Raw genomic sequence first — 17491 nt, forward strand, 5'->3', positions numbered from 1 at the left:
AGGAGACTACTTGTTTTGAAAAATAATCTATTAAATAAGTTTATAACAAGAAGGAAACTTCTAAAAATATAATTATTCTATTTACACTGTTGATTCTGTTTCTATCAAAACTTCTGCAAGGTTTATTTAGAAAATAAACAAACAATTTAGCATTGCATAAAGGGACATACTAGTTATTCATAACCATCTCACTAAGTTGAATTAAATTGGAGGTGGAAGGGACAGGGTCTAATAATAATAATAATAATAATTAATAGTAATGATAATAACAATAAGGTCTTGTGCATTGTGAAAAATGAGCAAAGGTTGGTGATAAGTGAAAAAACAGATCAGACATAACCGTAGGTATAAAAAGTTGCCCTGTGTAGAAAACAAGATAATGGTTCAGTATAGATATATATAGTATATAAATATATTATCCTCTACAATAATATTAATAGTAATAATACTTATGTATTAATAGGTACACATGCTTCCTGGAAATTTGTATATATATACACATTTTTTTTAATTTTGTATTTTACATTTTTATTTTTTTAATTTTTTGTCAAATAAAAAAAAACACACATACAACAGCAGCGTTTTCGAATCCAACTGCTCAGGCCTGTGACAACGTGCTGAAACGTAGCATTTACATGCACATGAAAATTTGTCTTCTAGTATACAGAACAGAATAAGCATTATGTTCACATTCGTTAAGGTTGTATGGGCTTCTTCACGGTATGAAATTTTCGTTCATACAAATACCGTATATCGTCATTAAAAGAATGATTAAATTAAGTTTTTAAATTTAGAATTTTAAGTAAACTTCAAACGATAGAATCGAGGTAAACTAAGACAACCTGTAATCTCTCTAAGAAAGTGAAATATAGATAAGAACACCTGTAGAAAGCATATATTTACAAAGTAAAAGTCAGTGACCAACCTTGAAAATTAGTTACGAATCTGTGAGTAATTTTTTTTTATTCGTTAAACACCATGTTGTACAGTTTTCAGCACATGAGGATACAAATGATGTTGTTCCATTAATTTATACAGAATATTTCAAAGCAACAACTACCACGTATTGAAGGTGATTCATGACACCAAGATAAGACGAAGACTATAGATCAACCTGGGTGTACAAATGCTTCCTTTCGGAATTATAGGATGCCGAAAAAATGAAAAAAAAATAACATTAAAGGTCCATAGCTCCAAAACTATGGGACCTACGGCAGTCGGGTCAAGACTTCACTTAGCAACTAGTATCTGCCCTATCCAAAAATCCATCTTTCAGAATCCTGTGGTACTTCTGCAACCATTTTTATAGAGGTACTAAGTGAGTACTTCAAATTATATGACTGTAGCCAAACTCCATCTGTAAAATTGTTGCATGAGTACCTTAGGATTCTGAAACATGGAAATTTGGAGAGAACACATATTAGATCCTAAGTGAAGTCTTGACCCGACTACAGTAGGTCCTATAGTTTTTGGAGCTATGAACCTTTGAAGTTCATTTTTTCATGTTTTTTGCAGCCTATAACTCCGAAGGAAACATTTGGGCACCCACTTTAGTCTATACTTTTTGTATCATCTTGGTGTCAGGAATCACGCCCGAAACATTGTCGGTGTTGTTTTGAAATACCTGTATATTCATAAAGTAGAATTTAGTGACCATCTGTGAATTAGTTACGAATCTTGAATAGAAATTTAGAAAATGTTAAACATGATGTCGTGCGGTTTTCAGCACATGAAACTACAATGCTGTTGTCTCATCCATCTACAGTATATATTCACCATCCCATCTGTATATCACATGTGGAAATTCGAGAAAATATTAAATGAATAGCATTGGCCCTAAACATATGATACATAATATATTTCAAGCGCAGTACAACAAACCTTGAAATATTCCTACCTATAGGCCGCAGGAAAAGAATCTATCTACAGCAAATGAAATGTTTAATCGTAAAGGTCCACAATTCGATTTCGGATTTGAGGAAACAAAATAGACATACTTGAGCCAGTTTAGATAAAAGGAAATTAAAATCTATATAAAATTATATATATATATATAAGGTATGTTTTATGAGGATGGTGTATTAGGGTACCTAGAGCTATATAAGATAATTTTTTTATGATCATGAGCCAAGGATATGAACGTAGACTATAAGTCAGTAATGTAATGAATGAAGCATTCAGAATAATTACGCCCTAAGTCACCGGATATTTGAATATTATACTTAATACATAGAACATAATATGAATGCTTTGCAAGAAATACTTCCAATATTTGAAGTATTTAAGGTGAAGACAATGATAAGCGCCAGTTCCGGCGAAATTGAGCAATTAGGTAAAAAATGGATTGAGATCCATCCACAGAACAGTATGTAGGTAATTTAATTTCGGAATTGTACTTGTGTTTGGCATATTGAAGCTTGTTTGGTATGTTTCATTGCATTGCATTGCATGATAATGTTGAATTTTCTTCCCCAATTTACTCTAAAGTCATTATCACTGTCTTCTCCCCAGGCAATCGTTTATGAACATTTCTAGTAAGATAAATGACCACAATAAGGTACAGTGTGAATTTCTTGAGAACTATATTGACAGTTAACAGCATCAAGTACAAGTTCCTGATCGAAATTGTTCTAATGACCCAGCATTCTTGCACCAATCTATTAATGGCAGCCATCTATCACATTAAAATTTTTTCGCATAGTGAAAGACACTTGTGTTTTAATTTTCACAAGATATGTTGCATTTTTTTTATTCTCTTTGAAAGAAATTATTTTAGATCATGTATACTGTTTATGTTACAGTTCCAGTGTTAATAACACATAACACATCGAATGTAAATAGTTGCTCATCTAGGTTTTACAGAGACAACTTCAAAATTACATTCTATATAACGGAACTCAATAAAGCCCAGGTGGCAACATGAGACACATGGTGCAATGAAGAATGTCTTAAAATAGGTGTTGACGAGAAGAGTATATTCCTATGCACAATTATCTAGTTAACACAAATATCTTGTTGTCAACACAAATATCTAGTTCTAAGAATAAAAAGAATATTTTACTTTTTCTTTCACAAGTTAATTCGTCAAATTACTTATAAGTGAGAACCTTTGCCCACAGAAATAAAGAAATTTTCATTGTTTTATCATACTGTTTAGTTGTTACATTCGCGATCATTGAAAGTGTACACGCATTTCTTTTTAACAAGATGACTATATTTCATTATAAGTTTAAGTTTTGTTGAAGATAAGTTAAACACATGCTGTCAACTCTATCTTAAGAAATTTATTATTTAGATTGCTATCAGGTCACGTTCATGAATATTCTTTACAATAGTAATTATTCTCATTGTTTATGCCATTATTTACCCTATGAAATTTATAAATAAATATTACAGACTAAGTCGCTTATTGTTCCACAGCCTTCATTCCCTTTTATTTGATAAAGATATAACTAATTAATAATCTAATTGTATAGCAATACAATTGCAAGGGGTTTTTCATTTAGAGTAATATTCTAATATATAAGAAGGTGGAGCTTATTGTGGTCACCCTAGTTTAATAAAGCTCCTTTGAAACCTTTTTATTTAACATGAGCTGATCAATATGGAATTGCACCAGACTCCCCATATATTCTACACAATATGACAGTTTCAAGTGAAGTTGAAATTTGACTGTTGTCTATTTGTTGTTCGAGCTACAGGCCAAAATTGTTAGATGGGCAATAGTTGAGTTGATTTTGAGTGTAACGTCCTTTCAGCAGTGAGGCGATATGAGACGAGACATACTAATTAACGTGGAATCCGAACCACATGAGCTCCCTCCGGGAATCGAACCCAGGTCTCCCACGCCAAAGGCGCGGTCACTTACCACTTAGCAACGAGGGAACTCTAGGTAGGCAATAATGTGGTCATAAACCTTACATACCAAAATAAATCATTCTTTTGAATGTCCTATTTGATAAGTATAAATTATACAGAATAAAACAAACTTATTAATCACATAACGCAGAGTGTGTGATATGAATCATACCATTTCTAAGTATGTGGATGACTATGTCCTCACATGTTCTACAACAACAGACCAAATGATATAGACTAGAGTGATGAAATGTAGAATACGATCTGTTTAACCATATACGACAATATAATGTTATAAACGAAAGTTTAAACATGGAATTGTACAGAATTAATGCAAAAGATAGTTTAAAAAAACATATCATGAATATTGTAATGAAATAAATGACACAGAATAGCATAAATAGCATGAAATACGGTATTTTAAAACATGTATCAAGATATGAACTTACATAGTCACGTTTACTTTCAAATGGCATATAGCAATGAGAGGTAATGTAAAATATACCTAGGTAATTTATTTTAAAAGATGTTCTGGTATAAATTTTCCACAATGTTATACATACGCAACAATGTGTAGTTATATCGCCCCTCTCGATACGAAAGGGTGTATCTTTTTTTCTTAACTCTTTCAGGAGAGAAGTTTAAACATTTTCTCATTATTTATTCTATCATCTTCTTTTAAAATTTAGTTTGATTTCCTTCGCTTCAGGTATATAACTTACGAAATCAAATTAAATTTTAACATAACACGATAGAATAAATTATGATAAAATCTTTAAACTTATCTCGCGGAAAAGTTGAAAAAACTTAGATACTCCCCTTTGTCTCAAGAGGGACGATATGATCTAACATGAAACATTATTGTGTTAAAATTATCCAGGACATTTAAACACGAAATGGTATGAACTAGTGTGCTGCACTTCGAAACACCGTATATTTACATGTGCATACACTTATTTTTAAATGCACAGAATTGTAATTATTTTCAAAGAAAAAGGAGATTTGAAAACAAAACGAGACTTGAGGTATTCAATATGACATAATATCAGTGATGAAACGCTAAATTTGAACAGGCGCCAAGCTAAAAAATATATTGTGAACGTAGAATACTAAGAGTGGATTGGGTCATAAAATGAGGTGATATTAAAGTGAAATATGAAATGTTCAAATGTGATGAATAAGAACATTGTGGAAAGTGAGAGTTCAAACAAAGATAGATTTTTCAAAACTGTGGAATCAACCTAATACGTTAATTATGAGGTGCAATAAAATCAATTAAAACAATCTTTGTTAAGTGCGAGGAAATATGCCTGTGATGAGTGGTAGCATTAGATAGCTGCAATATTGAATATTAAACACACATAATAATTGCACCCGTTCCACTTACAATTGTAATTCTAAGTAATGTTACTATTTAATTGTATAGCTAATAACTACTGCTGAAATTAGTATAACAAAATGCTATACAATTCGTTATTACGTTTGTTTGAAGCCCATCAACAACAAAACATAATGCTTATCCTGAAATCAGCTTCACACAATTTTATCTAGCTTTAGTACTTTAAACTTTTCTTTTCTCAAGAAATATCTAGCATCAATTATTCAATTCATGAATATGTATATATATAATATAGCATCATGGCCACCCAACTGTAAGAAAGAAAATAATAATAAATTCTATAAGCAAAAAGCTGCGCAGAACAGACACAGGTTCAAGCAGGCAAAAAATGAAATGTGTACAGACAAATACACAAAGAGCTGGTGTGTCGAGATTTACTTTTGATTTAAAAAAAAAATAGAGCTTCATTTTAGTACATACGTAAATATATATATAAATGTAATCTATTTGCTTTGTTTTTTAATTTTACTTTTTCAGATCAGTTAATTGGTTTGTGGGGTGTTCGTTTGTTTTTTGAGAAAAGGGGGGTGGGCGCTTTTTTTTGTTTGTTTTGTTTGTTGTGAAACTGATTTTGCCTACCTGACCTTCTGTACATGAACAATCTCAAAAGTCTCTGGTGAAGACGGTCAGCGTGGCTGTCATAGCAACTAGCCCGGCGTCGAATAGGACTCCATCCTAAAGAATTACACCCAAAAGAATATACACTTTGGTTTATCTATTACTACTTCCTGTCGAGTTCCCACAAAAACAGAATTAAGTCTTGGTTTTGCGAGTAGTAATTACTATTTCCCTGCTCTTCTTCTATAAAAAGCTTTCTTCTACTGTATCATATTCTATGGCTTAACTACAAAGGTCCTTATCCCATACTACTGTTCAATCAGCATCTACATCATTGTGTTATATAGTTAAAGAGAATTTTGTGTAAGTATAGTTTGTGTGTTTGTAATATTGTGAAATATTATTGTAGATTCATTGCAAACAATAAATTACATGTAGAAGGTTTATTATCTACGTGGTACTCCTTTACTTCTCAGAGATTTCCATAGCTACATTCGTATTACATACTACCCTTTTAAAAGTAATGTATTGTGTGTAGGCTGAATATTAAAAAAATGAGTGAAAAATATAAAATTTATTTTCAAGGGTTTGAAGAATCGGAAATATCTTTATACCATGAAACGAGGAATATTATACCTCTTCATACTCAAAGCTTTACCAACCGATTCCAACGAAAAAAAAATCAATAAAAATATTTCGTTACATGATCAACAATTGAAATATATTTTCTTTCTTTACTATGCAATGATGACTTGTGGTTTATATTTAACGGAATTTTAAAAAATAGAAGTAACACAATACAAGATAGACTTTTAAAGAAAACGAAATGAATACCAATTTCTTGAATTACAAAAGTAAATTGCTTATAAACAAATAAATGAAAAATGTAGTGCTTCTGATCTTAATTTTACATTCGTTTTGGGTATAAATTCAGGAAGATAGACTGAATTTTCCCGGAGGATGAATTTCCGGGTAAAGTTTGGAAATTTACACAGTCAGGAAATTAACTCCATCCCCTGAAAATTTAATATTCGTCTAATCTGGATGAAAATGGTTGAGTGTAAACCGAATGTGAATGTGTTTCTCGACAGACACAATAAAATTTCCAGCTAACAAATCACGATATAATTAAATAAATTGCCAGTCAGATTTGCTAATATTATTTTGGTTCTAAACCTACATTTGCTGAAAACGTAAATGAATTGAAATTATGCCGTTTTCTAGTGTAACAAACTTTTCACCTTTACAAAGTTACGTATTTTCATTTTCATAACATAACTATCTAAGAAAAAGAGCAGTCTGTACTAGAAACAAGATATTTTAAAATTCTAATTGTTAACTTTTAAGTAGTGACGCGGAAATTGCACGGTACTCATTATATAAAGTTTATTCTTATGAACAGTCTATTTCGATTTTTAATAAAATATAAACAAATTTTTCCTTGCAAGTCCAGAAATGATATGAGTTACAGATTTGACATTGAATGTAGGTGACTGTGCGCTTTCAAATTCTTTTCTAACATAATCTCATACACAAAAACTCGTAGAATTTTTGTATTGGTCTTTCAAGTGATTACAAAACAACATACCATAAGATTTTAGCTAGTATAAATGCAGAAATGTAAATCATACTAAGAAATACGTAACATCTTTTTCAGTTTTAGTTTCTGTTTAGAAAGACAGATGAATATATGTATGTATATTTTTTAACTCTAGGAGTAACTATTCTTGGTGAAGGACAATGATAATTTATTATGTGAACTGATCAGAAAGAACAATTAGCAAAATGCAAAATATACCCAAATGATTGAAAAGGTACTGTGCAACTTTTTGAAACTATTAATGTATTCAAAAAAAACTGGATTGTACCCCGCATATATATCATACTTAGAACTAACAAACAACTTCAGTATACTAACATTAGAGCAACATAGGTTTATTAATGATTTAGTTTTCCCGTATAAAATAATAATAAAATCGATTATACAGAACTAACTTCTAATATATTTAAGTAAGTTCCAACGTCTAAAACGAGATTGAACGATTGTAGTACCCTGTACTGTAAGAAAGCACGTACTGACGCCCTCATGAAGAACGAGCTCTTTCTACAATAATATTGAAAAAAGTGTGAAGTGATAGATGTATTTAATATGTCTGAAAGAGTGTTTACAAGTACAATTTGTAATCTGATAAACTGAATTGGTTATTGAAACAGTAAAAATTTCTGTATTTTTTCCGTAAAAGATAATGTCGCTTACCATATATGAAAACAAACACTGTAAATTGGCAGAATACCTGTTGTGTTGTACAACAAATAAAAAATAAATTAGTAAGTTTTCTTAATTAATACTTGAACCAGGGTATTAAGTTATTTTAAAAATGTAACAGTTAGATTTAAAAGATCATAAACCATTTCCAACATGCTACATTCGTACTTGATAACTGATGGAAGAGAAATATATAAAATTGCTAATATAATAATTTTAAAAAAAACATCATATTTGCCTCTTTGTTTAGGAAAATGCGTATATTCTAAAGCAAACATTAACATTATGAAAACATATGTCTGCCTATATCAACTTTACATGCATATAGATGTAAATAAACTAATGCGATATGAATAATAATTCTTGTTAATCAATGCGCATATGCAATGCAATATCTTATGCTGTAGGCTATGCGGAGTTTTCGGTGTTGATGCAGAACTGCTAATATGTTGCTTAGTTACACAGCTTTTTGTGTCTTACTTCCTACAGACAAGAAATTTCTACGTAGTCACACAGAATGTTATTTAATGTTGTCCTCTCCCTAATTCAGTGAAATATATAAAATTAAATATAGTAACTTTGTAAACTGAAATTATTAGCAAGATAAAAAAAAAGCATATTCTGTCGAAATTAAACAAATCTATGAAAAATATCATGTGGTGATCTTAACTCCGAAAAGAAATAATTTTTACATCATGTAAGCAAATGTTTTGTTTTAAACAATCCTTAAATAACGTAAGTATATTATTATTGTATTTATTTTTGTAAAAGAATCATGCGAGTGTTTTTTTAAAATGTTGAGTCTTCTTTGGTTAACTTCAGAAATTATTTTATTGAAATTTTTTGAAAAATTATATGAATTTTAGAAACGTATACTTTTTCTGGAAATATAAGCTCCAAATGTGCATTCCGTTTTATGTTTAGATCAAATTATTACAGATTATAATCTTATATTTAATGAAGTTCCATAGCATAAATGTCGGATGATCTAGTATCACAATTCGTGATTAAATTTGAGTTTTTTTTAAAATATACTTTCATAATTGAAATAAAAATTATTTGCTTATGTAAAAGCTTTCATACATAACAAAAGTATATTAAAAACTATGTCTGGGAAGAACATTAGTAAAATAAATCTTTAAGCTAGAATTTAAATGTCTTTTGGTGCTTGCAGTTAAATTTCGAATCTATAATTGTTTTTTTTAAATGGTATTATGATATACAGGAAATGATAATACTGTAGAAAGTAAAATACAGAAGTAAGGTGAAGAAAAACTACTGTGGATTCCACTTTCTGCGACTTTATTTGGTTTATCTTATGTAGAGCAAAGCCTGACCAACAGTTATTAGCCATTTTGGAAGACCCTACATCTGGGGACTTCGTGACGAGAAGTGATGTGCTATTATGTTTGACTGTATTTATTTCCAAATAGCATAATATGTTAGTGTTCTGCGCATGTGATATAATTCGCAAAAAAAAATATCAGTATATCCATAGCTATATGTATATCGCCATGGCAATACAGCATCGTATTAAGCAAAAGTAGTTTTTACAATTTATACCTGATACAATTGATAGGTTTGAAAATGGATTGTTATGAAATATGCAATTTCACTTCTCACAGTTATACCTTATGAATTAAAGGTACAGGATGATTAATGAAAGTGGATTATGTAATTGAATTGGTAAAATAAGAATATAGGAAGAAACGAGAGAACCATGGGTGAACTCATGAAGATGATGATGTCCACCACACACTAAGACAGCCTAGGATCGAACCAGAGACCTCTCGCACCAAAAACGAACGCTATATCGTTGATCCACCATGCCTGTAATTGATTGTTTTGATTACATTATGACACCAGTACACATGATACTGAAAAAAGTTTCTACTGCTATTCAAATCCACACGAACTTACCAAGTAAGATGACTCCAAACTATCAGACATTAGAGGCAAATTCATTTTGTCTGGGCTAGCAACGTACAATTCGCAAGAAAATATCGTCTTTGACATTTAGTGAAGCTAAGATTGACAAGAAGTAGGTGTCTTTAAGGGAAATTGTTATCTCTATCAAAAAATTATTGAAACTACAGTTCCTGCTCTCTTACATCTTCATCAATACATCAATTTCTACCAGACCATTGTGCGAATAAAATTGCACAACGAAAATGCTCAGAAAAGAGTTGTAGATATAATAGAATTTCTTGTGTTCCAAGAAGTAGCAAGAGTGGTGGCAGATCAAAATCATGCTGATTAACTGAAAAATCTGATCTGGCTTCGTGTACCCTTGAATCAACTTAACGCTCTTATATACAGAAATAGTTCATGTTGAAAAATCATCACGAGAGTACAATTCCTACTGTCTTTTTCTAGCAAAGAAGCACGCTATTGATTTCGTTACTCTTCGAGAAGTCACATAACGCTGCTTTTAGAAAGTGATTGATACTTTGGAAAGAAGGACGAGTAGCAGAGACCTTGAAACTATTTGGACAACCATATCCACTCAATAGTAAAGTACGCATATTCAGTTTTCTTTCAAAATCAAGAACTTTCAAGATGATATAGTGTATGAATTCATGTAGTTGGCAATATTGAAGGTTAGTTTGAGAAGCATAAAGACATTTCATAAACACTTCATAATAGGCATTAGTCATAATTAAGGAAGTGTGATTAATTTTATGAGAAAAGAGAAGAAAGCTTTATGGAATCGTGTATTAACAAATTGTATCAGTGTTTTGGTGAAGTATGTTAAAACTTCCCATTAATGTTATCTAGTACTTACATGTGTCCATTTCTTGGAAGAGTCAAATATAACGATGTAAATAATATTATCAATCTGTACCTGTTTTAGGTATATGATCAGAGGCGCAATAATTGAACAGAAATAGGTATATTAAAAAAAAGAAAAGGTTTGTTGATTAGTTTGTTGATATGGTTGTTATGAAGATATTTAGTTGATGATATATATTCGACAAATATTTTGTGATATAGCCAAGGATTGTCATCATCTCACAGAATAAAAGAAGTGTAAGCTGTTAATAGCCATATAAAAGTTGCTGCTGCTATTATTTATTTAATATTTAATAATAATATAGAAATATTCTCGCTATAATATCGCATGTTGTAGTTTCCTTTATTTTAAAATATTACATTTTCCGTCCATTATTAATTAATTTACTATCTTTTTCACTTAAGATATCATTACTTGCTTTCGGATATCCAATAACAAGCATTGAAAATTTATTACATCAAGTTGATGATTGTTGTGAAAATATTATGTTACAAGTACACTATTCTATGATAATTAAAAATTATTTCCCTAACAATTCTATGGGTTCTGATAAATGTATCAAATAAAATGTGTTTGTTCCATTATGTTAATGTAGTTAAACTAAAATGTAGGATATCTAACAGTAAATAATGTTTGGTTGTATCTTAAGGTACTTCCACAATAACGAAACTGCATGGGACGAATTGATGGAATTGAAAATAAATCTAAATTACATTAGTTCAAATGGATCCAGACCTCCTTCCTTATGGAGGAAAAACTACGGAGAGTCTAAATTATCCTCTTGTAATAGTAAAAAAAATATATAGCCAAAATAATATAAATATAATTAATTTCCAGACCTGTAGGTGTCTGTTTTATTTTGAGAAGAGTACCACAAATGTGTTGCATAATGTGTTCATACAATGTGTTAAGAAAGTGTTCAATGTACTATGCACAGGTTAATATAAAAAATATGAACATATACTGTATATATGAAACAACTAATCTACAACTACATTCAAATCAATAATTTCATTATATTGAACTAAATGAGAAACTAAAAAAACAATAATTATACATGTATTACTTAAGATAACTTGAAATGATAAATACAATACTATGAAATACATATAAAAATTATAGTTATTAACAAATATATATATAGAACATCAAATCTCTTGTAACCTGTAAATGAAATTTTAAAATTAACATTTCCAATATCTATGTTCAATAACTAGTAGAAATAAAAAAAAATCTATAATACTAATTACGTTACAGAACTAAGACAAATGATAATAACCAAGTGATATTAAACCATATATAATATTATATAATGAGTTACTAGCCACTAATACCTTTAAGAGAATTTTTAATAGAAAAGGGTCTATTTTTAAAATTGTGTTAAACTATGTTTTTATTAGAAACAGTTAATAAGTTTGTAGAAAATGTTGCATTATCAACATTGGATATTTAAGTTGAATATCAGATAATGATGATTTTAATGTGTTCGGGAACACTGATTTTAAATTTTTGAATAAAAGTTTAAGGGTTGGCCATAATATTTTACCCCAAGGGTGTCCAAAATTTGAATTTGTATTATGCTGTAGATTGCTAGCAGTTATGTTATCATCCCAGAGGAATGTAGAACAAATATCTGATATTTTGTGTCTATTCTTTGTTTATCATTGTAAACAAAGTAATAAATTAACAACCTCAATTTTTTTTTAAAAAATATTCTTTCCTCTTCTAATTCTCTTTATGGTGTTCTTGGCTTTTTTTGTGATTTTATATTGTTTTATGTTGTAAATTAGAAGTAAGGTAATGTTTGTATTGCAGCATAAATCGTAAAATTTACAGTTTTCTAAACATTTTCTGAATAAATGTTTTTTACTAGACAGTAATTTATGAATATCTATTTCGTACGGACTTCAGAAAGTGGGATTAGGACCAATTTAGAAATACAAATTTTGTTAATTTGCAATAAAAATAATATTACTAATTTATACTAGATTTTGTGGAAGTTGCTACGAAAGCCACGTGACGGACTTTTATTAAACAAAAAGAAGGATCTAACTTCGCCCTATTTTTATCACCTATTCTATGTGACTATTTGATCAATGGCGGTAATGTATCTCTAAAACTGTATTAAATCTTGTTCGTTTTCGTTTGCCCAAACAAAAAGTCAAAGTACGTTTTTGATTTTAATAGAACTTTTTTTTTTAAATGTACGTTAATATGTCTCAACTCTGTCATGCGAAATTTGCTCGAACATTTTTTTAAGATTCTTTTTGAAACACACCTTCCGACTTTTGAATAAAATAAAAAATATATTTGAATAATAATCCATTTAAAAATATAAATTGAAACAATATAACAATCTTTGGTCTTCAGAATCAAACAAGTTTAGAACCCTATTTTTAAAAATTGCTAAAATTTATCCCATATGAGAACAACTATAAAAACATAAGTTTTAAAGAGTACATTTAGTTATATTCTTTAAGAAAAAACAATAAAACTATATTGTTTAAAATAGTTTGAAATTTTACAGGATATTTCAAAACGTAATACATTTATTGTTATTATTAGAAATGAAAAACTTCAAATGTTTACTATTATTATTTTGATTAATATTTTCTTCTTAAAATTTAGGTAGAAGAAACATTTCATAATTTTAAAAAATACATTATTTATATGAATTCCCGAAAAATTTAAAATAAAGCAAAAATATTTTTATTTGCAGAACAAAAATTTTGGTTTCGCTAACTTTAACTCGAGTACAATTTCTCACATATATTTTAGATTTTTTTTTATTTCCGAGATACTACCGCACTTTGAATGTTATTATTTGTTGATGCAATGGTTATGTTACTTAAACTATTCTGTTTTGCGGCACCTGTATTTTTAGAATTTGTCTTCAAAGAGTTAATACCAACGGAAACGAAGGAGTAGCTAAATATATTAGAAAACGTTTGGTTTGGTTGTTTTTGAAAGATTTGAGTAATGAAGAATGGATTTTCATTACAAAAATTATATTATAATGATAAAATAACGATAGAAATAAAGAAAATTGAGCATTGTACTTACCAAACGGAAGTTCGAACCGACAGTCGACGAGGAGGGAGTGGCCTGTGGGGTTCTTAGTCCCCACTACCTCTCCGTCCCTCATCACGAGCTCTGCCTCCAGAGACAACCATTCTCCAACTCCCTCCTGCATTCGAAAGAAATTTTACATTACACTCTTGCTTTATACACAATTTACATAGGCAGAAATCAACTATATATACAGCAAACTATGAAGCGTTAAATTTAAAATTGGGATTTTCAAGGGATTGAATACGAGAGACGTAGCTAAACTGTTTGTACTACCGTGTTGTTCAAAACCAGAAAGAGTCGTCCCAGAAAAAAAGACAGAAAAATTGTTGAGCTGATCCGGTAATGTGAGCAACTGGGAAGCAATTTGATAGAATTATTACAAATATTTATAAAGAAACATCCGAATACAGTATCCACAGTCAATTTACACGATAATAATTGACAACTCTCAAACAGCAATAGGAAAATAAGGAAGGAAGTCGCTCAGGTCCTATATTAAAAGTACTATTCCGGGCTTCGCCTAGTGAAATAGTAAAACCTCGGGAATACTGTGGGCTGTGGCTGGATGGTCACCAGATTCGACCTCAGGACCTCTCGATTGCGAAAGAAGAACGCTACCAACCTACGCTCACCTGGCAAAGAAATACAAATATACAGAGAAATAGCAAATTCTAATCCTGAAAATCAGAAACAGGTGCTGCCATCTAGTGATCAGCCTCTATCTAGTCGTAACTGTGCCACCTGAATGATAATACTGCTTCTTGACATTAGACATTTCCTGTCGTCTGGTGCGAAAATATGTTAAGAAACGCTAAAGTTCAAGATCGCTAAAAGCTCACAAATACATGACGATTCTTCTTGACCCATATGTACGAGTCTTACATTTGATAATGTTGAGTTTCTGTAATTTGCTACCAGTAGAATACATTACTGAATACATTCAGTTACAGTACACCTTTTCTGTAACTTGCCAAAAAAGGTGTACTTTGTTTTGGAGCGAAAACATAAAAATTAATGAACGGTGAACATTAGCATAAAGTATTATTTAATCTATACAGGGAGAACGGTAACTACGTGGATAAACTGGGACGGATGATAATACATCTAAAAAGAAAGAAAAAAGTCCTAGTGAACATGGGGGAAATTCCGAGCCGTTTAGGAGTGAGAGAGTGTCGAAAGCGTGGGAACATGAACTTCAGAGGTCAACAGCTTAAAAACAATACATCATAGAGAGTGCGGTTAAAAACATCGCTTAGAAAGTCATACCTACTCTATTGACAAATGCATGTTTGAAAACGCAGCTACGTGTGCGCACGGGATTAACAACGTGTGACACTTCTTTCCTTTACAGCATGTCTGGAAATCCCGCGTGCACGCATAGCTGCCTTTTCAAACATGCATTTGTCAATAGAGTAGGTATGACTTTCTAAGTGGAGTTTTTAACCACACTCTCTATGATGTATTGTTTTCAAGCTGTTGGCCTCTGAAGTTCATGTTCCCACGCTTTCGACATTCTGTCACTCCTAAACGGGACGGACCTTCCCCCATGTTCACTAGGACTTTTTGCTTCCTTTTAGATGTACTATCATCCGTCCAAGTTTGTCCATATAGTTACCGTTCACCCTGTATAATCATCTTAGATGATATCCGGTGGATTTGAATTATTTGATGCAATAAGTTTGGATTGTATCATAGAACACGTATGTAGGTAGTTTAATTTCGCAACTCTTCCTGCAGATGACTGGAGAAGCTTGTCTCATATGTATCATTACAGTGAATTGCATGTAAGTGGTCAACCTAGTGGTTCAGCATACTCGAGAGTTAGAAGTAAAGACACGGACACTTAACGACTAAAGAGTATAGTCATGGTAAATTAAATATTTATTCTTCTGTTTGTATTAGAAACGGACACTTATCGCCTAAAGGATGTATGTAATCATGGGACACTAAATTAGATACTTTAAACTGAGATCTCCCTTGGAAACGTAAAGCTAAAGGTTGGACGTTACTGTATACTAAAAATTTTACTACATTCACGTTTATCAATGTTCTTTTTATTTATTTTGAGTAAAAGAAATAAGACGACTTGTGTTGGCCTTTTAAATTGATTCCTTGATTTTGCAAAGTAGTATTTTTTATATCGTCTCTGTTCTTGTTATTTTATCGTCCTCCATATACTTGCTTCGCCTTCCCAATTTTTCTAGTTTCTTTTTAGATTAAGATTTCGTAGAAGGAGAAGAGAACAGCTTTGAAAGAAGAAAAGTCCACCAACGCAATATTGACGTAAATGATTTTTTCTTTCGGTAGATTGATCGTTTTTATAAGGGGCTGCTTTAATGGTATATATATATATATATATATATATATATAGCGAAATGCATTCTGCATATCTGCAGTCTTTTTGAATTTAATCTTCCATATTATTTTCCAACCAGCACACGAACGCTCAAAGATTTCAAATGGATAATCTTTTTGAACATGGTTGCCAGGTTCACGATATAGTTTTATTATTCTTTCTGTCATATGAATTCAATATCATGTATTTGTTTCCCCCCTTTTTTCTTCGGCAAACAAAGAGAGAAAGTATGCAAAATTAATAGTATTTATATTCGCTGTCACGTCACGCACATTCCTTCACAAGTCACAGGTTTGTAATGGCGTCACAAAGATGTGCACTGCGTGTTTGCTCACAGACCATTTTAAGTTGTTCCTAGTCAACGAACTTGAAAAGTTCGTTAGTTAATTATCTATGTCTGACTGTTATTTGCGAATTTTTCAAATTTGAGCTGTTCATTCGATAGAGCATCAAAAACTATCTGAAAAAGTGGTAGAACTTTAAGCGTCACTCTTACAGTTACTGAGATATTGACCAAAAAAAAGTTCCGATTTCGGGAGATTTTAGGAGCCATATCTCAGGAACGGTAAGTCATAGAGAGATCACGTTGGTGTTGATCAATACCTAAGAGGATGAAGAACATTTTGGCACCAAATAGTAACCGGTGGCCATTGTCCAATTGGCCACCTGTTTGGCCAGTGACCACGGTTACTATTGATACCAAAATGTTTTACATCCTCTCAGGTATTAATCAACACCAATACCATCTCTCTATGACTTACCGTTCCTGAGATATTGACCAAAAAGTGTTCGATTTCAGGAGATTTAAGGAGCCATTTCTCTGGAACCGTACGTCATAGAGAGTTGATATTGGTGTTGATAAATACCTAAGAGGATGGTGTACATTTTGGTACTAAATAGTAACCGATGACCATTGGCCAACTGGCAACCGTTTCCCAGATATTGGTCAAAAATGTTCGGATTTCAGGATATTTAGGGAACCATAGTTCGGGAACGATAATATAGAGATATGATATTTTGCAATTTTTTTTTTTAATTTTGAACCCTCCATTTTGAGCATGTGTCCTCGTAAAGCAACACATCGTAGAAGGTTTTAACAGAAATCTGAAAGAAAACATGTGGAAAAAATTTAGTACTGAAGAAAATTATAAATGGATAGATATATTACAAGAATTGTTTAATGAGTAT

At 31.0% G+C, this 17491-nt stretch overlaps 1 protein-coding gene across 1 annotated transcript in view; it reads right to left on the reverse strand.

Annotated features, from left to right (window-relative positions):
• Nucleotides 1-17491, reverse strand: part of LOC145667142 (uncharacterized) — a 629144-nt gene that overhangs the window by 109731 nt on the left and 501922 nt on the right. Inside the window, exon 5 of the mRNA XM_081734883.1 lies at nucleotides 13939-14062. Coding sequence (XP_081591009.1) covers nucleotides 13939-14062 — 124 coding nt within the window. The remainder of the gene's footprint in view (nucleotides 1-13938; nucleotides 14063-17491) is intronic.

This window comes from Thermobia domestica, chromosome 12 (assembly GCF_964235325.1).
Source record: "Thermobia domestica chromosome 12, izTheDome1.hap1.1, whole genome shotgun sequence".
NCBI lineage: Eukaryota > Metazoa > Arthropoda > Insecta > Zygentoma > Lepismatidae > Thermobia > Thermobia domestica.